This window comes from Podarcis raffonei, chromosome 3, assembly GCF_027172205.1.
Source record: "Podarcis raffonei isolate rPodRaf1 chromosome 3, rPodRaf1.pri, whole genome shotgun sequence".
NCBI classification, from domain to species: Eukaryota; Metazoa; Chordata; class Lepidosauria; order Squamata; family Lacertidae; genus Podarcis; species Podarcis raffonei.
The window spans coordinates 54110015-54137940 of NC_070604.1; the positions used below are offsets into that span (position 1 = coordinate 54110015).

The window sequence follows — 27926 nt, forward strand, 5'->3', positions numbered from 1 at the left end:
TCCTCCAAGTTACAAATGACTAAGGCTAGCCTTATCAACTCTAGCCTGATCCTGAAGTCAGTGCCCACATGATTCAAATTGCATGGAGAGCCATAGCAGTGTCATAGGTGCTAACTTTGCCCTTGGCACTGCACCCTAGGCTGGCTCTTACCTGAGGTTGTCCAAGTACTGGCAGAAGGTCTGAAGAGAGGGAAGCCTGCACACAGGCTGTTGCCATGAGCTGGAACTCTGAGGGAACACCAGCACCTGAACAGGGCTACTTTCTAGTTAACCATATCTTACCACCCACCCAAAAATGGTAAGCGTTGAGTGATTTTGATTGACAGGCATATTTATTGAGATCAACATATCAGAACACAATGGAAGGAAATCCTGATGGAATAATAGAATGACAGTTTTGTTTTTAATAAATTCACCCTTAGTTGAATCTTGATTCAGCCATATGTGCCAGTGTGGCATAGTGGTCAGAGTGCTGGATTAGGAGCAGCAAGAGCCAGGTTCAAATTCCCACTAGGCATGATGCTCATTGGGTGACCTTGGCCCAGTCACCATCTCACAGCCTAACCTACCTCAGAAGAACCATGCATGCTGAAGCTCCTTGGAGGAAAGGCAAAAAATGCTGTATATGAATTAAATACCAAAAATGTTGCGCTTCAACCAAGACTGCTGTTCATTTATCAGTAGTGTTATGTGTAGTAGTGCTAGTAACTGGAACATGTCATTACTGTGATATTCACATTGCTGTGTTAATCTCTGCTCATTTTCAAGATCTGGCGCCAAGATACACACTCCTTCCTTTCCCATGACCTTATGTGTCTTAATTTGCCTGCTACATTGAGTCACCTCCACAGGAGGTACTTACTCCCATTCCATAACCTCATGTTATGCTGCTCTCTTGTTTGTAATTCTTGTTTTTTCAACATAGTTCTGTTCAGCTGCTACCAAACCAATGAGTTCCAACTATCTAAGATTTCAAGAAAACAAACGATGTATTTATTATATAGGGCATTATATGGTGTTTCTCGATGGGCTATACCTGCCATCACCCTTGACCATTGACCATGCTGATTGGGTGCTGATGGGAGTTGGAGTTCAAAAGAATCTAGATAGCACCCCTTTGGGGAGCTGATATAGGAGGCTTCCAACAGCAGCTGACTTGACCTCTTGTCCCTCTCTCCACCACTGCACACCTCTACCAAAATTCTGCTCTGGAAGGTCTCTGTACCCTCCAGAGTATATTTTTTTTGTGGGGGATGCCTGGGGGGCGGGCGGGAATCCATTATGCCAACAATATCTGTTGTGTTGGTGCATGGATTTGCTAGCTACCTTGTATAATACGTACTTTCCCATACAAAAACCTGATAAAAACTAGTTTAAAACATATACAATATTAAAACAAATAAAAAACAGTAAAACCATAGCAATCATAACAATTCCATTCCATTCCTGCACAAAGTTTAAAGATAGGGCTACTAAGAAACAAATAGCAACCTAATCTGCACTGCCAATTAAAAGCTATCTGAAAAAGAAACACAAATGACAATGGGGACAGAGCTGATCCCATTTCCTGAGGGAAGGAGTTCTGTAAGTGCCATCACTGACAAGGCCCTGTTTCCCATGTTTGCCAGCCTAATATCTCTTCCTGGTGCCCATGCACAGCACTTCTCTAACCACATTGATGCTCTGGAAGGTTTGCATGGACACATTAGACAGTCCTTTAAGTGTGCATGTGTGTACACAAACATGAGAGTAAGAGCACCTTCAACATTTTCTGTTTTTTTGTTTTTAAATATCCCTAAAGTATTGCCATTATTTCTGGCAAAGTCAAAAGCGTTTTAAGCTTCTCTTTTCATTTCATTTCTGCAGGTGTTTCCTCAGCTGCTTGTTTTCCATTGCTAACTTAGAAGGAAACCCCATGGAATTCTGGGGTGGCTACTTACAAGTCAACAAACAGTTCTAGCTGCACATATTTTTTCATATAGATTTCTTGCAGGAACTATAGGCTCCTGTATGGCACCCTAATAGAGGCATACACATCTCGCTGAAACCAACAGGATTTGTGGCCATTTCCCTCATTAGGCTTTCATCCCATGGGAATGCTCCTACAAGTCACATGTTTATTTAAAATCATAGACCCCAATACAAATATTGGTCTGTGCATACAGGACTCCCATACATTCAGGGCTCCTAATTCACACCGAATACATGCAACCGTGAATATGTATCACTTTGTACATATACAGTGTACACTTTTACTCGTAAAAGTAAAAGTGTGCATAACCAGAGCTCCTATGTCCCCAAGAGATCGCTGGATGTGGTGATCACATAAACATAGAATCGAAAGGGGTTCAAAAGGTTATTTAGTCCAAACCCTGGCAAAACAACAAAATCCACTGCCACAGCATTTCTGATAGGTTGGCAACCATCATCCTATCATGCAAGGACTTCTTAAGCAGTACTGATTTGAAGAGAAGTGAGCTGTGAAGCCAGAAAAAATACACACCTTTCCTACACTACAAGATTAGACATGAGAGGGACTTTCAGGATAGGTGGGCCCTGACAGACATAGATCAATGATTTCACACTGAAATGAATGGGATTGACACATGCCCATCAGCACAGTCAAAAGCACTGAAATACACCCCAGACTTTGTACACACTGTTTGAGAGTGCCCCCCTCCTGTCACATGCTGCCACCCCCATAAAAGCTCCTCCTTTCTGGATACCCAAAGGCATTAAAATCTCAAAAAAAAAAAAAAAAGTAGCAGGTTTTTAAAATGTGCACTGATAAATCTATCCACTTGAAACTCTGCTTTGGGGGGACAGACTCGTTCTACTGCTCTTGCATGAAATTCAAGCAACTGAACATGACTTTATAATACAACAGCCTATTCAAAGAAGACAGCGTGACATGTACATTTTGGACGGGGGGGGGGGGAGGGCATATTTTAGAGTTTCCCTTGAAATGCCCTAAATCCTGAAAACTCCACACTTCCACTTCAAAACACCCAGTAGATTACATTCTCTTGAGCCAAATGGAGACACTATAAAAACACAAAGGGGTTAGGGGAGGGGGAGTGCTGGAAACAGTACAAAGAAGGAGAAAGGTCAACAGACAGAAGAGTTACTCTACCTCAGCAAAATGCGGCCAACTTTGAAAAGATACAGATTGTTGCTGCCCTCTGATAAGGGTGTCTTCTTGGCTGCCGACCGCTGAGCTGCCTTCAATGTCAGCGTGAAAAATGTTGCCCTCCGTTGAGGCAGAGCTGAGGGAGAGATATCCCAGGCAGAAGAATAGAGGAGAAACCAGGGGCCAGGCCAAGATCAAAGCCATCTCCTCCCCTCACATCCAGCAGTGATTCTGCAGCTTCCGAGCACTGATTTCTGCTCCTGCTTTAATCGCACCCCCTTTGGTTTAGTGGCGCCTCAGTTGTTTTAACTTCCAGCTTCCAGAGGTGGCACTTCTAAGGCAGCTCTTCAGCAGATCCTTATTAAAAGGAGTGCCTTTGCTTTCGCTCGCTGCCTTTCCCTGCCTGTAGCTCCTCTGTCTCCCTAGAGGCTCCGGCTGAATAACATACAGATGGGCAGTGCTTAAACAGAGAGTGTCAAAATGCGGATTGTATTCCAGGAAAGCACCATGAGCTGTGCTGCCACCTTATCTTCACTCTGTCAGGATACAGACTGAGGCTGCATTCAAAGCTCTGGCTTCCTTCAAGTTGTTATTATCATCACTCCTTTTCCACCTTCCTCGCCACCCACTCAAACTTTGCCATTCACACACACACACACACACACACACACACGGGTCAGACTGCTTCCTCTCTTCCTACTGCCAAGCCCCACAATCAGGATTTAATTAATAAGAAGCTTCCCGATTCAGATGGTCTCCTGTAATGTTTTAAAGCACTTTCAGTCACAGAAAACGTGAATTAAAAAATAATATGTTTGCAGTCTCAACAGGCAAAAGAGATTCTAGGCATTCTAAATGTTGGGAGGAGTTGAAGCACCTTTTCTTTTGACCAAAGGATCAGGTTCACGAGAATTGCAAGACCATACTTTGCGGGGAAATGTGCAGCCGAACACAGTTAATTAGCTGTCCTAATTCTCCTCAGCCCCACTCCTCATCATCATGTCTGCTCGCAAAAAGAAAAAGAAAAAGAGTATCATTCAGCACTGTTTTGGAAAGGGACTTCATTACGCAAATGCATGAACTTTTATTTACAAAGACCAACTTGTTTTCCTCTTCAAGAGATGCTTTGTGAGGTCCCTGAAACAAGGCTCTTAGTGTATAGACGCCTGCCAACTATACTGGTTGGAATGGACCCTGTAAAGTCTCTTGACATCAGCATGTGGACTAATGTTTCCAAGGCTCTTAAGCAGGGTTGTCACCTTTTTCTTTAAGCATTCCAGTTCCTACTTGGATCTTTTTCTCCCTTCTGATTCTCCCCAAAGCCTTTCTCCCCTCCCCTAATCAGTTTAGTGCTGTAGATCCGGTGTCCTCTCCCACTCTCTGACCAAGTAGCACTGTAAAAATACTGCCTATAGGTGTAATGCTATCATGCAAAGATGTTTCGGGGAGAGATAGGATTTTGCCCAGACATCCTTCCAACAACCCTGTAAGTGACCATTGTCACCCATGCCTCAAGTAACAGCCATGCTGGACTACTGCAGTGTGCTGCACATGGGGCTGACCTTGAAAATTTATCAGAAATTTCAGGCGTTTCAAAATGCAGTAGCTATATGTCTTGTCAGTTCTGTAACAGGTTAAGTGGCGCCCTGTTTCCAGGTTCAGTGACAAGTGCTGATGTTGACCTAGAAAACAGCTTGGAATAAGGGTAACTCAAGAATCACCTACTCCCATATGAAACTGCCCAAGGTCCTTTACCCACATCTATTGAGACTAGGCAAATGGAGAATGTGGATTGGACCTTCTCTATGCCACTTGTCAAATGCCATCTCCAGGTGAAAATGATTTAATCCACCTTTTAACTTGGCTAATACATTGTTGTCTTACCTGGCTACTTGTCCTGAACCCCTGGCCTACCTGGCAGCAAGTCAATATGTCAAGTCCCCAGTCTAGGGTTAATCCACATTTCCAAACTGAAGCAGAGTCCCACACAGACCCTGGAGCATCCAAGCTGAGGTCCATCAACATGAGCAGCGGAGCAGACACAGCTCCTTAGCTCTACTGTCCTTTTATACTCTGCATGCTGACTGCAGCATCTGCACTTGATGAGTCATGTGACTCTCACATGTTCCAAGCCTCCTCCAGCTGAGGAATCACAAGCTCCTCCCAGAGATGGCCAAACCCCACATCCGCAGCTAGGGTTTGGACTGTGGGCCCTTGCCTGCCTCAGCCTCCTAGAGCACTCCTCTCACTGCTCCCTATGCCCCAGAGCCCACTGTGTTCATGGGGAAAGGGGCTCATCTGGCTCTGGTGATGGGTCCTGCTGCTCTGCTTCCTGTGCATTAACCCCCAATCCCCTCATCATCTTCCGCCACCCCCGCCACCAACCTCTCCTTCCCCATCCCCAGTGTGTCCCAGTCCCAGCTACACCCCTCGCTGGAATCCTCTTCTTCCTCTTCTCCCTTGTCCTGCCAGTTCATGACACTACTGCTTTACATGCTCTTTAAAAACTTAATATTTAATTTCAACAAAAATAAAATAAACATATGGTTAGCTGCTACCTTGAATTTTGACATTAATGCTTTGAATTTTTTTAATGTTGGTTTATAGAGCAATTCTAACCCTTCCAAGGCTGAAGGCTGGTTGGAGGGGGGTTGTAAGGATCTCCAGGAAGGGCTACCTGAAACCTTGAACAGCTGCTATCAGCCAGTGCTGACAATAGTGAGCTAGATAGACCAATGGTCTGACTCCGTATAAGGCAGCTTCATTTTTCCTTGAAAAGGGAGAGGGAATGCCTGGACTCTGGGTGGTCTTTTTCTCCGCTGCTGTCACACCACTAATCTGTAAGGCAAAGAGGGAAAGGGAAAGGGAAATGCTTACACTGACCAGGTTTTCTGGCTGTTTCACCACCCTGTGCTGAGAACTACCCTAGACAATGGTAAAACTGACAGGCTGGCAAAACACTAATCAGGTGGCCACTCTTAACACAGTCTGGACTGTGATCTGAATTAGAAGGAAGAGAGTTTTCATTCTGATTTTCAGTTTCTGAATGTTTGTGTGGATATCCAGTTTCAAAAGAAACTGGTTTTGATGAGTTCAGGGCCACCTGCCACCCATGATGCGAGGTGAGGTGGTCACCTCAGGTGGCATATCTGAGCAGGTGTGCCCCTCCTCTGCCACTTGCTCTGCCCTTGCCACTGCCTTTGCTGCTTTGGGCGCACCCCACCATCACCACGGGTGTGCCCTGTGTGGTGGAGGGGGTGCACTGCACCCATGGCACAGGAGGCAAAATGTGCTGGCCCGGCCCACTATACCTCAAAGTGAGGTAGTTGCCTCAGGTGGCAGATGCTGGTTGGTGGTGAGCAAGTTGGAGGTTAGAGCTGTGACTACCACATAGCCTGCCCTGTGCCCCTTACACTAACCTGCTGCCTTTGAGTATAATACGTTACCTCTTTGCCAGCTGAACAAAAAATCAATCACTAGTCCAGTTGGCTTCCACAGGTGGAATATAAAAGGCACTGAGCTCTGCTTCAGGCTGTAAAATGTCTTGGACATGAAGTGTGTGTGTGTGTGTGTGTGTGTGTGTCCCTCCAGATTGGTGTTTTATTGCAAGTGTCTTCTGCAACATGTTCTCGACACATGCTATAAAGTGCATTCACTGCCTTCTACAGACTCATTTTTCAATCAATGCACACCCATGGTTGTCTTCATATTGTTGGTATGTCATTCTTTTGATGTTTTGAAAGCTATTATAAGCTCACTTGTGTTTTGTGACACATTCTGAAGCCCTTCTTGCCTTGTGTGGAAACTGAGAGCACCTTCCCTGGGAACCTCCTATTCGGGAGGGTCTTGTAGCCTTGTTTGGTTGCACTTGTGTAGCCAGTGATAGAACACACCTGATTTGCATGCAGAAGGTCCCAGGTTCAAGCCTTAGCATATCTAGGCAGGACAGAGCATATCACATATGCCTTTTTCCATTCTCCATGTCTCCTCCAAACCTGTCTCACAATTTCATCCCATCTCTTCTTCCCTTCCAGGACCAGGAGTCAAATCCCTGCTAAGCCACAAAGCTTGTGGGTTGACCTTGGGCCACTCACTGTCTCTCAGCCTAACATACCTCACAGGGGTGTTGTGTGGATAAAAGGGAGAACGGGAGAACCATGTATGCCATCTTGAGCTCTTGGAGGAAAGGTTGGATATAAATGCAATAATAATAATAATAAGTAAGAAACTGGCCATACGCTGCTCCTCGAATTCTCTTTCAGTTTGCCAGCAATTTGCAGAGCCATTCTACATGTAGATCCTGCAAACTGTGGCATGAGATACCCATTTTCTTCTTGGTTTCCTTGATCACAGCGTGTGTCTGGGGAAAAAGATAGGAAGGGTTGAAAGGCAAGTCTCTATTGCAACCATCAAGCACATGCACACTAAGAGCTTCATTTAATACTGCTTTAAGAAGCAAGATCTATTTCAAGAGGGCAAAACATAAAAGCTATTAGAGCACTATCTTTAGAAAAAGAAAAGTGCTTAGAAAAATATTGGAACAAGAAAAAAACTTAGGGAAAGTGGAGCAAAGATTGCATTTGATAGTTCCTTGCCCGGCCAACTATATATTTGCAGCCTTATAAGATCTTAAAACATGGAAGGTCATGTTACAAAGTGAGAAGAACGAAAGGGGACACAATAATAAAAATGTTCACTGTAAGATGTCTATCAGTAGGCTGGCCCTATATGAGGAACAGAGAGGAAGTTCGACAAGACAAGGGCTGTTTCTGAGTGCTAGGAAAGAGGTTGCTGAGAACTGGCAGCGAAGCAACAATCAGGCATCTTTCAGACTTCTGTTGCCAGATTGGGTGGGTGGATGATTTTTGTCGGATTCCAGTTCACATGATCCACAGTAACAGTAATTAATACCTCTGGGAAGCATTGTGAGGAAAAGGAGACTGCAGAGTCAAGTCACACAGAGAACAGCGAGTTTGTGTATGATGCTGTTCTCTGTTCAAGCTCTTCTTAGCTTCCGAAGCAAAGAACTTTGCCAGTTATTACCTTTGCCAGTTATTACCTTGGACTTATCTACTAGTTGTATTGTATGTCAAATCAGGCCCTAGCAAATTCAGTGGCTACTGTTCATTTAATTTGTTGTATTTTTTACTTCCACCTTCCTCCTACATCCAAAAGGATTTCAGGGCAGCTTAAAAGTGGCACATCCTAAATTCTTATTCCATTGTTAGTTACCTTATACAGGGCAGTTTCTAGCTCACTTATAACCAAGATAAAAACATAGAAATTGAAACTTTGGTTAGAATCTAACATAGTGCCAAGTGGGGTATGTGCACTGGGAATGTGGTCGGCTCAGGCAATGGGACTTCCCACTCCAGGAGGTGTACCGTGGTCAGGGCTCGGGGGGCCTTCAACCTGGTCCCAGTTTTTTGGTGAGGCACATTCCTCACAATGCCCTGCCAGTCCTCAAGGTTGGCAGGGTGTCGTGAGCTGTTGCATCCTTCTGAAGCTGCCCTCTGAGTGAGAAGGACGCAACAGGCATGTGCCCTGCCAGCTCTTCACCGCTTTTGCAAGTATCGCAAAGCAGCACTGGGCTCACAGGGTGCCATGAGTGCACCCCTTAAAGCAGGGCAGCGTCGGCCGAGTTGGCTGGTAGGGTTCCCCACTGTGTGGCCGGTCAAGCAGCACAGCGCAGCCCCCGCTTAGCTCCAGTGGGTGGGGATCACTCCAGTGGTGTTCCCCACATGCCCTGCCCCCAGTGCATTTGAATTTGGATACATTTCAGATAGACAAGACAAGACTACAAACAGTTTCCTGGATACGTCATAGTTTATGTAGCCCAACTTTTTTTTTTGTACTCACCAGATGCATCTGGAAGGTCACAAGCAGGCATAGAGGTGATGGCCACCCTCTCTTTATTCCAGGCAACTGGTTTGCAGAAATATAGTGCTTCTGAACCAGGAGGACTTATCCAGATATTATGGCTAAGAAATTATTGTTGTTAGGGTGTGATTCCTGTAACATGCAGTTTGGCATCTTCCATATACATAGTAGAACTCTATTGGAGTGTCTGGTGTTTCCTCATAGCTTAGATTGTCCGTGAAATGGCTACCAAATAACTAGATAACAGCTAGAGCAAAGTATTGCTTGGGCCCTTTAGCACTATATATCACCATAGGGAAATGTTTCAGGAAGGTGGGAAAGAAAAAAGGCCCAAACATTACTGCAAAGGTCCATTTCCCAGACAAGAGCATTCTTGCTCAGGGGCTTGGAATACGCTGCAACTTTTTGGAGCGCTTGGGATGTCCTCGAGTTAACTAGGGGTGGAATGTGTCCAACAGCTTAGGCCAACACTCTTGGGAAATAACATTTTCTCTTCTTACTTCCTTCTTCTGCTATCCTTGTTCTTTCATACAAGATTGTATTACTTTCACCATTTGGTCTGGCTGCTGTGGGAGATGCTAGGATTAATGACGTAGAATGATCCAGCTGGATGAAATAAATACTGCCCCCCCCGCAATATTTGGAGTTCTCAAGAAGCAAGCAAATAAACAAACATGAGCACATGTTCTACTTTTTCCTTTCTTTCTGATCTTCTTTTGGATGCTTTGTTTGATTGCCCTTTCCCATATGACAGTGTTTTCGCCTTGACATCTCTAATCCTTTGCACTGTGAACTTTTGGCATTTGGCCAGTCTGGTTTATGCTATGAATACCAAGCTAGTTTTTCTCTTTCTTTCACCCCTAAGGCTCATTCTCTCCTTGCAATGCCCTGAAAACATGGCTTGTTTTTGTTTATCTTGAGTCTGATGAACATCCCCAGGATGACGACGACCACAATTTGATCTCCATATGGGACAGCTGCGTATTCCTGCATTACATAGGGGATTGAACTAGATGATCCTCAGGGCTCCCTTCCAACTCTATGAGTTATTTTTTACTGGGAGGGGAGACACATCGGCACATTGGCAAGAGTTCTCAAAGTTATGATCGTGAGACGGTAAGGGAAAAGGAAGTGTGGACAGTGATGTAGTGCATCTGTTGTGTTACAAAAACTGAAAGATGGGTGGGAAATCATTTATAAGATGCAGATCTCTATAGTTATGTCTCATGGGGAAAATGGAAGCAACAGAGTGGCTGGGGAAATAATAATAATAAATAATAATAATTATAGTTATATAAACTATAGTTATAGTTATTGTTATTATAGTATACAAAAACAGCTCATTGAGCCTAGCATTTAAAAACACAATGCTGATGAGTTTTCTTTAGATCACTGAAAATGGCTATTATGCTATAAATACTTAAAAAATTGGTAGACTCAGAGAACTTGAAGGGCTGAAAGTTGAATAGTTCATTTGATAAATAACAAGTCAAATGAGTTGCACAGTTAGCTGCTGGCTGGGGGGCGGGGAGGGCAATACTTGCAAAAGGGCAATACTTGCATTCAGACACCAAGCCAGAGCTTTTGCAGCTTCTCCTATTCCAATGTTAATATATCATATGATAGCATGCGAATTAACCCAAATTCTATTATGATGTCTTGTGATTAATCTTGATGAAATGGTCTGGACAAAATTGGATCATAAGGTCTATGACAGGCTTACCATATATTACAGTATATGTTAGTAAGAGTGAGAGAATTATCAGGTAGTTCACATTGTTTCTAAAAAGCTACAGGTGCCTAATTATTTGACTGTACTAAACACTCTGAGCTCATCCATACCTTCTTGCCCTGTGGCTAGAAAGCATGGGTCTGAGTGGTCTTCTACTTGTTCCGTGCTTTTTAGGCATGGGCCCAGGGCCGGATTTAGATGAAGAGAGGCCCGAAAAAACAGCTGACCGCTTCCACACGGCTGGGTATCTCTCCCCCAAGGGTCTCCCCCTTGAGATTTTCGGGGGTTTTTTTTTCTGGAAGATCTCGAGGCAGCGAAACCGCAGCACAAAAGGGAAAGTAACGACCCTGTATTACGATGCCTCTGACTCCCACTGAAGAATGCGACGGACCTCCAAAACTATAAGAACGGAACCCTTAGTGTGAGTAGACTCATTTAATGCTACAAAATTTAAAAATACACTAAGAGAACGTCGGATGTTAGACGATTTAATTTAGGAGTTCACCTCGGTAGAGGACTAAAATGGCGCAGGCTACAAAGTCGCAAGGTGGAGGAAGGAATGTATCTCTTTGCCTGACTGAGTGAATACAAAGTTGGAAATACGACCCAAAGAAATTAAAGAAATATTCGGAAAAAGAACTTTTTCTAACTTTCCCTAACTTTGGGAACTTATCGACGTTTCTGGGACTTATTTTACGACTGTTTATTTGAACTTTAATCTGAAGAACACTAAGACCCCTTGAACTCTGGAATTTACTACGGAGGATTTATGTCCTGCTCATAAACCTCTGGCTTCTTTTCTCTTCCCACTCTCTCTCTTTCCTCCCATGTTCCCCTTATGTTATTTATGATATTTATGATATTTACACCCTGTTTTAAATTAGGGAACTATCTGGTTATTTTGCCCTTCTCTTTTCTAATCTCCATTTATCTGTTTCCCTTCCCTACATTATACTCTCCTTTCTCCTTCGCTTTCCATTATAATTAACATATCTAACAACCTATTTTCCCTACCTTCAGCCCTGAGGAAAATTTAACCTGATTCCACCAACCTGAGCAGGACTAGCATTTAAACCAAGACGTCTTTTTACATTTGGAGATGAATAACCAACTAAACTTAAATAATTGAGAGAAGTAAATGACATGTTGAATAACTTCAGACTCTGAAAAGTTGGATACTATTTGACATAACTATTGGGAACTCCCTGAAATATCTACATCTTTTTTAGGACTATTAAGTGAACTAATAAACTTAAAACTTGAGGTAATAGAAAACAATGAAAGTCTGGCATATTTTCTGTGAAACGGATTAGGCCAACAAGTGGCTGAAGAGTGCAGAGACTGAACAATTTTTTTTCCCCTCTGAAATGCAAAAGAGATTATTATTTTTGATTTTTGCCTTTTGTTCTGTTTTCCTCTCCTTATGTTGTTGAAACAGCTATACTAGACATGTTTCTGTAGTATATTGGTTGTTTTTCATTTCTCCACTTCGCTCCAAACCTGGACTTTGAGGCTTATTAACTCCCCCCAATTGGGGCTGCTAATGCTCACTTCAAGTTTCATTTCACTTCACTTTACTTCAAGTTTCTCGCCCACTGTTCCCCTGAACTGGATATACGTAAGGATTAGAGGAAAGTCCCACTTTCCCCTTTCTTTTTTTTCTCTTCACTTCTTCTTATGACTTTAATTAAATCCCTGATATAATCTGTGGATACAAGCTTCGCCCATTCGCGCTGTACATTGGAATTGATAACTGTTGGGGATTCCCCTTCTTTCTTTTTTTTTGGACTACATTTCGGACGTTTCCCTATTTTTGATATTGGATTGGGCCGACAAGCGGCTGAAGAGAACAGAACCGTTAAGGCCCGGATGGAAGAATCCTGGTGGAGCCTTATTTTTGAAGTAGACTGAGTTCTTTTTTGGTTACAATTTTGGTTACAATTTTGGTTATAATTTAGTTGTAATAGGTTAAAGCTTGTTTGACTATAATTGGATATAATTCGGGGGGGAAAACTTGCATTATTATAAAAACACTCCCACATTCCTTAAGACAATATTTGGAACCATCTAGATATAACAGAGATATTTGGTTATTTGATTTATTTGACCATTTGATTCTATACAGTGGGTACAGTGGGTTATCCAAGGTTGTCAATCAGTGGAAATTGTTATAATTCAATATCGGGGTCACGAGATTAGAAGGATTTAAAGTGTCCAATTAATGGTATTTTATTTTTATTTTTTTTCCTTTTCTTTTTCTCTACTCTCTCCCTCTCACGTGTATATATGTAGAGTAATTAAATTAAGTTGGGAGGTAATATTGAGTATACAACAAATATTGATACAGTGGAAGAATTTTGGGCCCCGCCTCTGGCTTTTTCTAAGGGTGTTGGGAACTGGACCCAATAAGTTGTGTAAAAGGAACTTCCTGAAGCTTACAAAAGAGGTTTGTTTCTTTGTTTCTGGAGATTCTAGGAAAAACAAAACAAAACAAAAAGACTGTGAGCCCTTTAAGGGAGAGATTTGCCTGAGTATGTCGGGGAGAGATGGGAAAAAGGGGGGAGGGACTCCAGGGGAAAGGAAGTCATCACGTCAAGAAGAAATTAAAGAAATTAAAGACCTAGACATTCTATGGTTAAAAATAAAAGAAGAATTTAAACAAAATGAATTACACATGGAAAACAAATTAGGAGAAATGCAAGAGATGATTGATAAAAAGATAGAGGGGGCAGTTGGAGAACTCTCAATTAAGATCCAAGAGCTGTCAGCTAAATCTAAAATAATTGAAGAATCTAATAAAAAATGCAGAAAGAGATGAGAGAACAGAAAAAAGAGACAGAAAAAATAAAGGAAGAAATGAGAGAAGTAAACAAAATACAAGAAAGGATTTGGGATAATTTAGCTATGACAGAAATGCGTCAGAAACAGCTTCATTTAAAATTTAGGGGAGTAGGTGAGGAGATGAATGAAGATATAAAAGAAAAAATGACTAAAGAATTATCTAAGTGGCTGGGAATAAAAGAAGAAGATGTGGCCTTCTCTATAGAGAATGCATTTAGAATAAAGGTGAAACCGCAACAAATCAAGTCAAGGAAACTCCTTGGAGATTGTTTAGTGATCTTTAATTCAATTGAGATGAAAAATTTAATCCTGAAAACGAGCTACCAAAAAAAACTTATAATTGAAGGTAGACCTATTATTATTTACAAAGAAATACCAGTTAGGTTGTTACGTAAAAGAGAAGGGTACAGACAAGTGGTAGGTGTCCTAAAAAGAAATGACATACAATATAGATGGGAGTTCCCTGAAGGGGTCACCTTCTTCTATAAAGATAAAAAATTTAAGTTGACGGACACTCAAGAGGTGGAGAAATTTCTAAGAAGGTATGAGAAGGAGCTTGGCAAGGCCAAAATCAGGTTAGGAGACAGGGGGGAAAGTAAAGATGAGAGAAGAAGAAAGAAGGAGAGGGGAAGTGAGAAAGATGAGAAAGAAGAGGAAGAAGAAGTTGATGAGGAAGAAGCCGCGGTGGGAAAAGATGCGGCAGAAGAGGAGGAACTCTTAGGGAACAGGGGTTCCAGACTATAAGATTGGTAACCCGGTTAGAGTAAATAAAAGTTAAACATAACAGCATCGCTGAAATTTCTGTCCTGGAATGTGAATGGGCTAAATGAAAAACTTAAAAGGAATAAAATTGAGAAGGCTTTGAAAAACAAGAACTATGATGTGATCTGTTTTCAAGAGACACATGTAGCCAAAAAACATAAACATATTTTGATAAATAAAAGGTTGGGGGTGGAATTTATTAACTCAGATGTAAATAAAAAAAGAGGAGTAGTTGTTTACGTTAAGGAAAAATGGGACCCCGTATTAACTTGTAAAGACGATGAGGGAAGAATACTGGGAATACAACTTAATCATCAAGGGGAAAAAATCAATGTGGTAACAGTTTATGCCCCAAATACAAACAAAGCAGAGTTTTTTGAAAAATTGGAACAAATATTACTAGATTTGGAAAATTACAAATTAATTCTACTTGGAGACATGAACGGTGTACCAATACCAGAACTTGACAGAAGTGGAAAAAAGGGGAAATCGAATCAAGGGAAGCTCCCAAGATCATTTAGTAATCTTGAGGAAAATTTAGATTTAATAGATATATGGAGGCATAAAAACCCAATAACGAAGCAGTTCACACATTTTTCAGAACCCCACCAGAGTTGGGGTAGAATTGATCAGATTTGGGTGTCACGTGCATTATCGACAAGAATAACGAAATGTGAGATCCAGCCTAGAACCCTTTCTGATCATTGTCCAATAGTTTTGGAAATAAAACGTGAAATATCGGGAGTGTACAGGTGGAGAATGAATGAATATCTATTCGAAATTGACGAGGTGAACGAAAAGGCTAAAAGTACTCTGAAAAATTATTTTGACTTAAATCTGAATAAAGAAACCCCAATTAATATAGTTTGGGATGCGAGTAAGGCAGTGTTAAGGTGTTTTTTAATACAACAAAACAATTACAGAAGGAAACTTAGAGAACAAAAGAAAGAAGAAATTATTACCCAACTGAGAGACTGTGAGAAAAAATTAACAATAAACTCGGGAGATGAAAGGACTAAACAAATAGTTAAAGTGTTACAATCACAATATTCAGCATTACTAAACCAAGAAGTAGAATGGAGAATTAAATCCATGAAGCAAAAATATTTTGAATCAGCAAATAAAACGGGGAGATTACTGGCGTGGCAATTAAGAAAAAGGAAAAAGCAAAATGTGATTAATAGAATAAAATCGGGAGATATGATAATAGAAGATCCAGATGAAATAAAAAAAAAGTTTCTCCAATTCTATGAAAAGTTGTATGAAAAAGGAGAGGAAGATAATGTAGAAATAGGAAAATACTTGGAAGAGTATAGAGGGGAATATTTAACTGATGAAGAAAGAGCTCAATTAAACAAGAAGATTACAATGGAAGAGATTAATGAGGCTATTAAGAAGATGAAACCCAGAAAAGCACCCGGACCGGATGGACTGTCAGCAAAGTATTATAAGGTTTTAAGGGAATATCTTGCTCCGGTGCTTAGTGAAGTGATTAATGATGTTCTACAAGGAGGGAAGATTCCAGATTCATGGAGAGAAGCACACATCACATTAATACCAAAAGCGGATGCTGAAAAGATGGACGTAAGTAACTACAGGCCGATATCGTTACTTAACTGCGATTACAAAATCTTCGCAGATATTTTGGCGAACAGACTCAGGAAATACTTAACAAAATCTATTCATAAAGATCAAGCGGGATTCCTCCCTAACAGGCAATTAAAAGATAACGTTCGGCATATACTGGACATTATTGAGTACTTGGATCTTAGGACCGACATTCCTGCGGCGATGATTTTTATTGATGCCGAAAAGGCTTTCGATAATGTTTCTTGGAGGTTTTTAATACAATGTATGAAAACAGTAGGAATAGATGGACCATTTTTGGAAGGTATTAAAGCAATATACTCAAGCCAAAGGGCCAAACTGATAATTAACAATAATCTCACTAATTCTTTTACAATTGCAAAGGGCACGAGACAGGGGTGCCCGTTGTCTCCCCTTTTATTTATTATGGTTTTGGAAATAATCGCAAATAAAATAAGGAAAACACCAAAAATAAGAGGTATAAGAATTGGAGAAAAAGAATATAAATTAAAGGCTTACGCCGATGATTTGGTATTGTCTTTAGAGGACCCAATAGAAAGTGCCAGTAATGCCCTGGAGTTATTAGAGGAATTCGGTAAATTGTCTGGGTTTAAGTTAAATAAAATAAAAACTAAGATCTTAACAAAAAATTTGGCCGAAGATGTAAAAAACCAGCTAGAACTAAAAACAGGTATTAAAGTGGTGAAAAGGGTAAAATACCTGGGAATATGGATCTCCCCGAAAAATATAAATTTAGTGGGGATAACTACACTAAGGTCTGGAGAGAAATTAAGAAAGACTTAGATACTTGGAATAGGTTAAAATTGTCCTGGACAGGAAGGATGGCCGCGATTAAGATGAGCATTCTTCCGAGACTACTGTTTTTATTCCAGAATATCCCGGTAATTAGAGGTACGGCATGTTTTAAGAATTGGCAAAGAACTTTAGCTAAATTTATATGGCAAGGGAAAAGGGCAAGAATTAAATTCAAACTCCTCACGGATCTAAGAGAAAGAGGGGGTTTTGCAGTTCCGAACTTAAAACTTTATTATGAGGCCGCTTGTCTTTGTTGGATAAAAGAATGGGCCATTTTAAAAAAACACGGATTTGTTGGATCTAGAGGGATTTAACATTAGATTCGGCTGGCATGCTTATTTGTGGCATGATAAAGGAAAGATCCACAGAGGCTTCTCTAATCATATCATTAGAGGCTCGTTATTAGAAGTTTGGAACAGGAACAAAAAGCTGATTGAAAGAGACACCCCTTGGTGGCTTTCACCAATTGATATCTTAACAACAAAAAAGTTAAATCTGGAATGTGAAAGATGGACATACGAAGATCTCCTAGTTAAATCAGAAAGAGGGTGGAAAATTAGACCGTACGAAGAGCTAAAGGATAAATTAACTGGATGGATACAATTTCACCAAATTAATGCGTTATGGTACGATCATAAAAAAATAGGAATGAGTGAAAAAAAGTCCAGGTACCAGGTGGAAATCTTAGAAAGTAATACTAAACTCTTATCCAAAATGTATAACCAACTGTTAGACTGGGATACTAAAGATGAAGAGGTGAAAGGAGTCATGGTCAAATGGGCCAGAGACCTTGGATATAATCTGGAGTTTGACAGATGGGTAAAACTTTGGAAGAAAGGTATGAAGTTCACAGCATGTGCTGCTCTCCGAGAAAACATGGAGAAAATGATGTATCGTTGGTACATCACCCCGGCAAAACTGGGGAAGATGTATAAGACCGGAGACAGCACATGCTGGAAATGTAAAACTAAAGAGGGTAATTTCTTTCACATGTGGTGGACCTGTGACGAAGTGAAAAGATTTTGGGGACAAATTTACGATGAATTAAAAAGAATACTGAAATACACCTTCCCCAAAAAACCTGAAGCGTTCCTTTTAGGTATGATCGGAGAGGAGATCAAAAATGAAGACCAAACATTCTTTCAATATGCAATGGTGGCCGCCAGGATTTTGTTAGCGCAAAACTGGAAAACTTCCAATATCCCCACCATTAGAGAATGGCAAATGAAATTATATGAGTATATAGAATTAGCTAGAATGTCACAAAAAATTAGGCATCAAAAAATCGTTAAGTTTACGAACGACTGGAGTAAATTTGTAAGTTACATTGAAATCAATCTAGGTATTACCAAAATCACAGTGGGCGGAATCTAAAACCTGCGATGTAAAGAGCTGATATAATACAATCTGCAGATAAGCGATGAGTTTATTTTGCCTAAACTGAGATGGAAGGAAGTCAATTGAGTGATGTTATGTTGGTTTGTTTGTTTTATGTTTATAGGCGTTGTTTGTTGTTGTTGTTTGTTTGTTTGTTTGCTTTTCTTCTTTTCAGTCTTTTTTCTTTTTTGTATTGTTTGATGTCGTTTCCAAAATATCAATAAAAAGATTAGTTAAAAAAAATAGATGAAGAGAGGCCCTAGGCTACTCCACTTGTGAGGCCCCTCCCCACCACCACCCTCACAACTAGAAGAAAATGGAAGAGTGTTATAAACAAAATTGAGTGAAGCCAAGGATGATGACGGGTATTTAAAATTCTGCAATTCACAATTTCTCCTCTAAAAGACATAAGACATTATTGTTAAATACCATGGTGATTTTTAAAAATGCATAAAATTAACACTCAAAAACTTTAGCAATAACTGAACTTTGTAAACCTTTTGTGGGCCTGGCCAGGGCAAAGGCCTCTTATATACCTGCTGGGGTTGACAAAGCAACTGACCCTCACCTCATAACTCTCCTGACAGGTGATTTGCTCTGCAGTCACAGTGTGGAAATAAAGGATGAGCACTCTACTATTCAAATTAGGCCCGGTGTTTTTGTTACAATCCCCTTCTCAATTAAGTAATCAATTTTAATCTAGAATTTAAATTCTCAAAACTTTCTTATTAATTTGAGCAAGTAAACTACTGCTCTCCCTGCATTACAAACAGTATTTCTACCTGCAACACACTTGAGCAAACCTGCTTCTCTTCCTTTCACAGATATTTTGTTGCCATTTGCAACTGTAGCTGCCTTTGATTAGTTATCATTTAACTCTTTGGGGAAATGATTAGCATCACATGTCATGTGCATGGAAGTGCCAAATAAATTAACCAACTAAGGTTACTGTTCATAGCACCAGTTTTCCTATAACTTGATATTGCTGGATAGTTCTGATGAACTGCCAAAGCATTTTTAGTTTGCTTTCTGTTGCCACCCTGGAACTTTTCTTTATTAGTGCCACTTTGTTTTGTACGATTCCTTGCAAATGAAGGAAAACAACTTTTCTCCTTGTTTATGTTGATAATAGGATTTTGGTTACTGAGAACAAACAAGAGTGTACAGAAACAAGATTGGGTGCAGGCCTGGCCTGGACATAGGCATGACACACCTGTGACAAAGGTGACCTGTGTGCTTGCTTGCTTGCTTAACAGCTGTTGGGAACTTCAAGGTCCCTGCTCTCCCTTCTTATGGTCTTTATATTGGACCTGGAGACTCCAATAGAGAGCATTTCATGTCAAGTAGGAGGGCAAGTGGCACCCTATCAAATGACAAGGCAGGAGCTACACGGAGCAGGGCCTTTTTACTGGTGGTGCCCATTGTATGGCTCACTCTTTTCAGACCTGCTCTCTTTTGGCCTGTATTTTGGAGCTTTATAATCTAGGAAGACTTTGGAATAACAGGTTGACAAGTCTTATCAGTTGCTGACGTATGAGTGGATTTTATTTGCTATTATTCTGGGTTCCTGGTGCACCAGGGTTTACACCAGCGTAATAGAGTTGGCCAGGACAAAAGAAGGGATACAATTTAGGAGCTTTCTCCATTATCCGCACAGCAGGCGGTGTTCAGTCAACAGGGCAAAGGCTGAGCTGAAGCATTTTCTGCTGGTTACCTGCTTTCAGCAATAGGGGTCGCTGTTTAGTAGTACCCAATTGGTTAGCTGTCGGATTCTAGAGCTCCCTATTGGTAGCTCTAGGTAATTCCAAAAATACAGAGTACATTAATAAAACACAGTGTTCATTCATAAAGCAATAACATAAATATCCATTGCTACATATTGGGTGTGTATTTCAGCGGTTGAACGTACAGCTTTATGGCCATGCTGTAGTGTAGTGCTTATGCGACTGTGAATAAAAGGTGGCTGGGCTCATCGTCCCCGGGGTTTGGCGGGGAGGTGACAAAACTGATTTCCAATAAGTTCCCCCCCTCATTTCCATTACAAGTCCTTGAGTCTGTACTCTGAATAGTGACACCAGGGACCTAGAAGGTGCAGGGCTTGTCAGTCCAACCCCTGCACAGACTCATCAGGGCTGACCTTAAGGCAACTGGAACAATTGGGCCACATTGGGCCTTGCGGGCCGCTCCTAAGGGGGCCCCCACACCAGGGCACTCTAGATGGATTTTATTTATATCTATGAGATTTTGCAGATTTTGGCTGTGAACTGGGGCCCTACTAAAAAAAAAATCAAGCTGTGCCCCGCTGCTTCAAATTGGGCCCCACTGGCTAGCCCCAAGTCTCATAGTTGCTGAGCCTGAGTTGCCCTGCCCTTGCATGAAGTCTTGGGTTTGCAATTTTGGGAGAGGGGAAACTGTGGCACTGGGGAGTGGGCAGGCTGGCGAGGCCCCCTAGATTTAGAGGCCCAAGTTATCCTGCCCTCACATGAAGTAGAGTGGACCCTCTGGATATGAATGTAATTCGTCCTGGGGGGTCTGTACTTACCCCGAACAGTCCGTATCCAGAGTTGCTGCTTCTGCGCATGTGCGCAGCACAATAGAGCGTGTCTGCGCATGTGCGAAGTGTGCAGAGCGCTTTTGTGCATGCGCAAAGTGGCGGCAAAACCCAGAAGCAACTTGGAAGCACCCAACACAATGATGGATGAGAGAAATTTTTGGACTGGCTGACTACAAAGTTTGCAAGCAAGAAGTGCCTAATTTTCTCCTTGGACTTGGAGAGAATATTTCATTATGTTTTAAACAAATTATTTTTGTGTTTCGTTCTTCTTGAGCGATCACTCTAGCATAACTATGGTTCCAACAAAAGAAAATTTGTTCACTTTAACTATTTGCAAATTTTATTCCTCCTAAGCCCAAGAAGATTCATACAGGCGGAGGTTTTATATACACCCTTTATAAATGTTTATGCTTGTATAGTACAGGACGTCCAGGGGTTTAGAAGGTCAAGTGAATGTTAAAGAAATACTGCCACATATTTTATGTTTGAACATACACTGTGGTTCCCCCTCCCCATGCAGCAAACTGTCTTTGAGGAATTGGGGAGACATAAATAGAACAAAATCATTGTACAATTATGCCCTCCATCTCTATAGTTCCACTGCAAATATCTTCACTCTCTCTGAGATCATTCGACCACATCCTCCTCTGACAGTGCATTCATAATTTCCTAATCCTCATGTGCAGCTAACTGTGCCAGGCTGAGGCTAAAATAATTCCCCCGTTGAAATGTTGCATGCCTTCATGGCCGAGTAACTGCCAAAGGCCCACACCCCAAGAAAAGAGCATTTGGACCTGCTGCCCTGAGAGCTGGGAGAGACTGCCAATTTTAGTTTCTCATGGTTTCTCATTTTTTTCAGTCTTCATTAGTTCACATTTCCCAATCGGTTTGATTTTTTAAAATGAAAATTCTTACCTTATGCAAACTCACCAGTATTTTAGAGCAAATTTCTCCAAATCAATGCATGTTTCTGTGAAATTTGTCAAATACAGTGCTTCTCAAGCTTTCTGATGTGGTGGACTGACAGTTCTGCCCCCCTTCCCAGTGTCCCAGGGACTGGGACTGCATTTGGTCCCTGAAGCATCCCACCCTACATGGGCTGTGGTGTGGTTCCTGGGAATCAGCAGCTGATGGCTCACTGACTGGTACCGGCTGTGGACCACTACTTTGAGTAGCACTGGTATAATACACAGTTTCTGCTAATATAATACATATTTGCATACTATTTGGCTACGTCTTCAGGCAGACCTAAGTCATCGAGCCTGAGCTTCCCCAGTCGCTGTCTGCCACGAACCACCATTGGCAGGATTGGCAGCAACAGCAGCAGATATATTCTGTGCTCATAATATTTTATTCTCTTGTTAATTATGCTGTTTTAAATGTGCACTTTATATCTGACTTCCTTTAGTAAGATTTTTTTTTTTGGAATGTTTACGATATTTATTTATTTTGTTAACTTTGCTATGTTAAATGAGCATTCTGTTGTTGACCTTGCTTGTAATGTTTTATTTTGAAATCTTTAAGATAGTATTTTAGTTTCCTGTTTATTATGCTGCTTTGAATGTATACAATTGAATTTCTTCATTAATGTTTTGTTCTGTATTGCTTTATTTGATGTTTCAGTGTGTTGTAGAACACTTTGAAATTATTTCCCCATAAAAATATAAAGTGGTTTGTGGTTTCAATTCATCCCTGGAGGTGCACTCCATTGTTTCTCAAGACAGTTGGATGCCAGCAATAGAAATTAAATGAATAATAACAACACTAATTTGAACTAATATATGTATATTTCTGCCCCAGTAGGTGCATTTTTGTACACATTACTTGGCTGGAGAACTTCATTGCAAAATTCAAAGAAACGCTGTGTTTTTGGGGCATGGTTCCCACTGAGCTCTGCCGTGGCTGTCAGCACAGGACTATGACACCTTGCGATAAAATATGAGATTTCCCAGTTTTTCCAGGACACTTGCATTGCTCTGTGTATCTTAGTCTTGTGAATGCTGTTTGGCTGTGGTTCTCCAGGGTTTTATTCTTTCACAACACCAGGGGTGGAACTTAGGGTCTTTTGCAGATAGAACATGCCACTGAGCAGTGTTTGTTCCCACATAAATGGCTTTGACATGTCTTTCTGTGGCTGTGGGATTCGCAGCATCCTCGGTGTTTCAGAATGGGAACCTCCAGTTCTTTCCATATCACCTCCACTGATAAAAATGGAAGTGCACCAGCATCAGACATAGATATATTTGCCTGAGAGTTCATAAGTCCTGGTCAGCGCTGTTTTCCACAGCCAAAAAACAAGTGTTTTATGACAGTGGGGAGGCATGTCTGAGGGATAAACCCCTCTAAAACCAAGTATGTGTGTGTTGAGGGGGTCATGCAAATATCTTCCAGGCTCTAGCAGATATTTAAATCCACTGGATTTTACAATTGCAGGGAGTGGGCCTGCAAGAAGCACCCTTCAAACAGCTGCACTGGTTGTTCATTCTGTAAAGCCACTGGAGAACAGCAGAAGGGACAACAACTGTGATTACTCAAGCATCGCTTTTTGCAGGTGCTGGATGTATTTATTTTTTAAATCAGTTTCTTGAACACTGTGCTCATAATCCCTAAACTCCAACAGAAAACTGAGCAATGAAATGTGACAGAAGGTTGAGGCTGATTTTCTTTTCTGTTAGCAGCCAAGCTGGCTGGGGAGCTGGCTCCCATTCCATTGGTGGGAAATGCTGACAACAACAGCTACACAATTCAGCTGCTAACCTGCTTTGCAGTACATCTTGCGGCCTAATGAAGTGCGTAAACACAACCCAGCCCAGCTTGAAATTAGAAGAAAAGAACAATCCCTCTGGGACTGCTGCTAGGGATATAGATATTTGCACTGTGGAAAGTTTTACTACACTTCTTATCTGATAGTCATTTTGAGGCTGGGAAGGAATTTTCCCCATCTGGTTGGTGAGCCTGGATTTATTTTTGCCTTTCCCTATAACATGGGAATGTTTTCTTTTTGCCATGCTGGTGACTCTACACACATTTATTCCATGGTTGCTGCTTTTGGGTGTTATTATGCTGCACCTTGGTAGCTTCTTTTCTCTGCTCCTTCGGTCCTGGCATATTATAATGAACTATATGTGTTGTAACCAAAAAGAAGTTAAATCAGCACCACTAACCAAAATTCTGTGCAAAGAAAAGCTGAATTACGTGATCATTTGCACATAACAAACTTGTGTCGCGCTTGCTTACATCAGAAAATAATGTTGCTTCTGTGAGTCGTGCATAAGAGATTAGGGCACTGACGTTCCATATACTTGGCTAATTTCCAGCTTTTGAGTTTTCTTGAGGCATGGCTGAACTGGCCTGTTTTCAGTCTACTCTAGGTAGCCAATATGGGCCAGAAACTTGCTTTTCTGAGGATGCTGACTTCAGTGTCAGACAATATTTTGAGCTTGATTCTCAGTGAAGTAACCAATAGTTCAGCTGTTAGAGCATGGTGCTCCTAACACCAAGATTATAGGTTTGATCCCTTTATGGGACAGCTGCATATTCCTGCATTGCAGGGGGTTGGACTAGATGATGCTCAGGGTCCCTTTCAACTCTATAAAGCAGGCATCCCCATCCTTCGGCCTCCAGATGTTTGGGACTACAATTCCCTTCATCCCTGATTATTGGTCCTGTTAGCTAAGGATCATGGGAGTTGTAGGCCAAAACATATGGAGAGCCGTAGGTTGGGGATGCCTGGTATAAGGGAAGCAACCTGATAAAGGTTGGCTTCTCTGCTTGAAGCAAATTGTGAAGACATCAGCATATTTGCCTTTAGGTTCACAATGGCTCGAATCATTATCCATCTGGCATGTGATAGAATCATAGAACTGCAGAGTTGGAAGGGACCATGCAGATCATTTAGTCCAAACCCTGCAGTGCAAGAATCTTTTGTCCAATCTCAGGGTCAAACTCATGACCCTGAGATTTAGACTCACATGCTTTACCAAGTGAGCTGTCCCTGACGTGGAAATAGGATTCATATTGGAATTTCAGAAATATTTGTTCTGATCATTCACAATTTATAATCAATTAATTTCAGCAATCCCTTTCAGTTAGGATATACCGGAACTGCTACTGGTTAACATGTCTATACTGTCAATCTCCTCAATGTAAAGTGAGCCAGCACACATCTTTCTGTAGTCATGTTCTTAAACTAGTATTGCAAAGTAGTGAGTGACTGAACAGCCCTCTTAGTCTATGATGGCAAGCACTGCCTGGAAGTTTCTATTGCATGTATCCTGGGAACACTTCATAAAACCATAGGCACGCATTAGTAATCCCATTGATTCCAGGATCAATAGGGAGGGGAAAAAAGATTTTATTTGACAGCCTTGGTTTAGTGGATCTTTGCACATTGCTTAAGAAACCTAACAGATCTTTACTTGCCCCCAAGTTATAACTGAAAATAGAGAGAAAATAAATCCTTTTATTTCTACATAAATATAAGCCATTTTTTTTAAGGAAGAAGAAATGTGAAAACTCATTTTCTTGGTAGCCACCACTAGCCCAGTAAATTGCCTTCTAGCTGCCAGGAAGTTTTTCACACTTCATCATTAAGAATTATTCTCCAAATACTTTCCGCATGCTCTTATTTTCTACATTCCTTTTTTACTCAGTTGACAACCACAAAATTAGCTGGGGGTGGATTTATATCCTGTCCTGCTGTGATAATCTTCTGCTCTGCAGCCTGCTCAGCTCCAGAGCTTGTTAGGGGCAAATGGAATGCTAGGGCTGGATAGGCACAGTGGACTTCACATTTTTCTTTCTTTCCAAGCCTTAGAGACTGAGAAACATCTGAGTGCTTAGGGCAGCTGCAGTGGCTTTATGTTTCTGGTAACCATAGCAGCCAACACTACATTGCAGGGGGAAAATAAAAATCCCGTGTCATATTAACGTTAAATTGGCCCATGAGGATTTAAATTAATGAACTAGTCTGTTGTGCATCATGTACAGTGAAATTGTCTACTTCAGATCATTGTTGAGTTCTTATTCTTCCAAGGGCTTATGTTGTTTGACTTCTGTTTCCACATTTCTTTATGGGCATTTAGAAAGAAACAAGATTCTGGCCCTAACCCTATTTTCCATCACCTCATGGGAAATTTTAACATTCATTTCTTCAGAGAATTTTGCAAGGGAGAACTCTGAGTGATTTGTAATGTCAACTCAGCAATAGTTTTGCCCAAAATGAAAAACCAAAACTGAAAAACAAAATCTCTTTCCGGAAAAAGAGTTTCAAATGACAGACAGAAAGTTTGACATGGCTAGGGAAAAAGTTTGGATTATTGTTGGTTTTACTCAGGGATATAAATGCCTAATCCCCTATTTGATGCATCCGTTCCCAAACAGGACACTGCATTTTATGAGTTTATTGAAATGTTTAGCAGCTGTTTTTCATATGCAGTATATTATATGTACAGTAAAATTATGCAGTTGTATCTTTTCCCCTCCACCCAGATGAGCTCATTTCCTTCCATCAATATTAACTCCATTCTCTTGAAGTGGGAGGAGGTGGGAAAAACACAGTCAGCATATGAAACAAAAGCATTAAACATGTGTTGCGACCTTGGTTTTCTACGTATAATGATCACTGAAAGAAATTTAGGCTGCAATCCAATACACCTGGAAGTATGGACCACTGAATTGTTTCTGAGTAGAACAAGGGTAGGATCACACTGCTAGGAGTCTTACAGGCCAACCCCAGCATTTAAATCAGGGATGGGGAACCTGTTTCCCTGCAGACTGGGTCTGATGCTAGGAGGAGTCCAACAAAATTGGAGGACTTCAGGTTCCCTATCCTTGACTTCAATCCTGATCTACTGAAATATGTACTGGTAGTACATGCAATATCCTTGTCTTCTCATGTGTTATACAAATGTATGAATGGCTTCACACCAGGCTGGAGAAGGCTGCATATTAGTCTCTTTTAAAGCTTCTATCAGAGTGCATCCCTATTCTGCTGGTCCCCAGAGAGGAGAGGAAGCGCTGCTGGATACTTTTATAGTAGTAGCTGTGTGTGTGTGTGTGTGTGTGTGTGTGTGTGTGTGTGAAGGACATATTTGTTATGTATGCAGGCATTTTAGACCGAAGCCAGGCTGTATGCATGCAATACAGGCCTAGGCCTTCAGACCTCCTGGAGCTCAGGAGCTTCATCTGCATAACAAAAGACAGAGAGGCTTCTAAAACCCTCCAGTGACATTGTTAGTAGCTGGCAGGCAGCCAATTCCTGCTGAGACAGTATTGTGATTCGCTAATTGCAGTATTAAGTGGCCTATCACAGGTGGTGTGTGTGTTTTGCCTGGGCCAGCTTAAGGGATATATAGGCCGACTGGGCCAAGTACTCCTGTTTGTCATTCTTGTTCCTGATGCTCCAATAAATCCTTTTTTAGCTGAATCTTGGTCTTAGGTCATGCCTCAACCCATATTATCTCACCAAAGGGAAATGTTAACTTCAAAGGCAGTGAAAGTCAAATAGGCGAGTGTGTTGTATCCCCTGGTGGTTGGAAAATAGGCCTAGCTATGGGAATTTTTTAAAAGAGAGGTTCTGTTAAAAGTTTTTTTTGGTATCATCACTATATATTATTTCAGGAAACACAAAGACTTGGCAGGAAGGCACTGCTTGCACCAAGGCAGGGGGTCACTTTTCACCCAAGAACAAGGCAGATGAGTGACATGCCTGGCAGCGTATGGAGATTAGCAAGCACAAAATCCCATCCAGCTGAAGCTGCAGGAGTCCTGCAGCTTAATTCTTCATGATTACAAATCCTGAACGCAGCCTTGAACAGTTGTAGAGATAGAAACAGGGGCTACCAAGAGTCTCTCCTTAGCCAAAGATATGAGAAGGCAAAGATTTAAAAAGAATATTGTGAATTCCTGTTGTTTGTAATTATTGTATGCTAAAACAGCATAGAACAGCTGAATGTACAAACAAGTTATTTCTAATTTAGTTGACATGTGTTCCAACACAAGCAGCTCCTATCTTCACATACTATTAGGCTATTTGAATTATGGGGCTGGAGGAGACTCTTGAGAGTCCCATGGACTGCAAGAAGATCAAAACTATCCATTCTTAAGGAAATCAGCCCTGAGTGCTCACTGGAAGGACAGATCGTGAAGCTGAGGCTCCAATACTTTGGCCACATCATGAGAAGAGAAGACTCCCTGGAAAAGACCCTGATGCTGGAAAAGATGGAGGGCACAAGGAGAAGGGGACG

General features: G+C 41.3%; 1 protein-coding gene across 1 annotated transcript in view; it reads right to left on the reverse strand.

The window, feature by feature from the left end:
• Positions 1–3738, reverse strand: part of LAMA4 (laminin subunit alpha 4) — a 73306-nt gene extending 69568 nt beyond the window's left edge. The window contains exon 1 of the mRNA XM_053381706.1: positions 3134–3738. Within this exon, the coding sequence (XP_053237681.1) occupies positions 3134–3334 (201 nt within the window). The 5' untranslated portion in view covers positions 3335–3738. The remainder of the gene's footprint in view (positions 1–3133) is intronic.
• Between the last annotated feature and the right edge of the window lie 24188 nt (positions 3739–27926).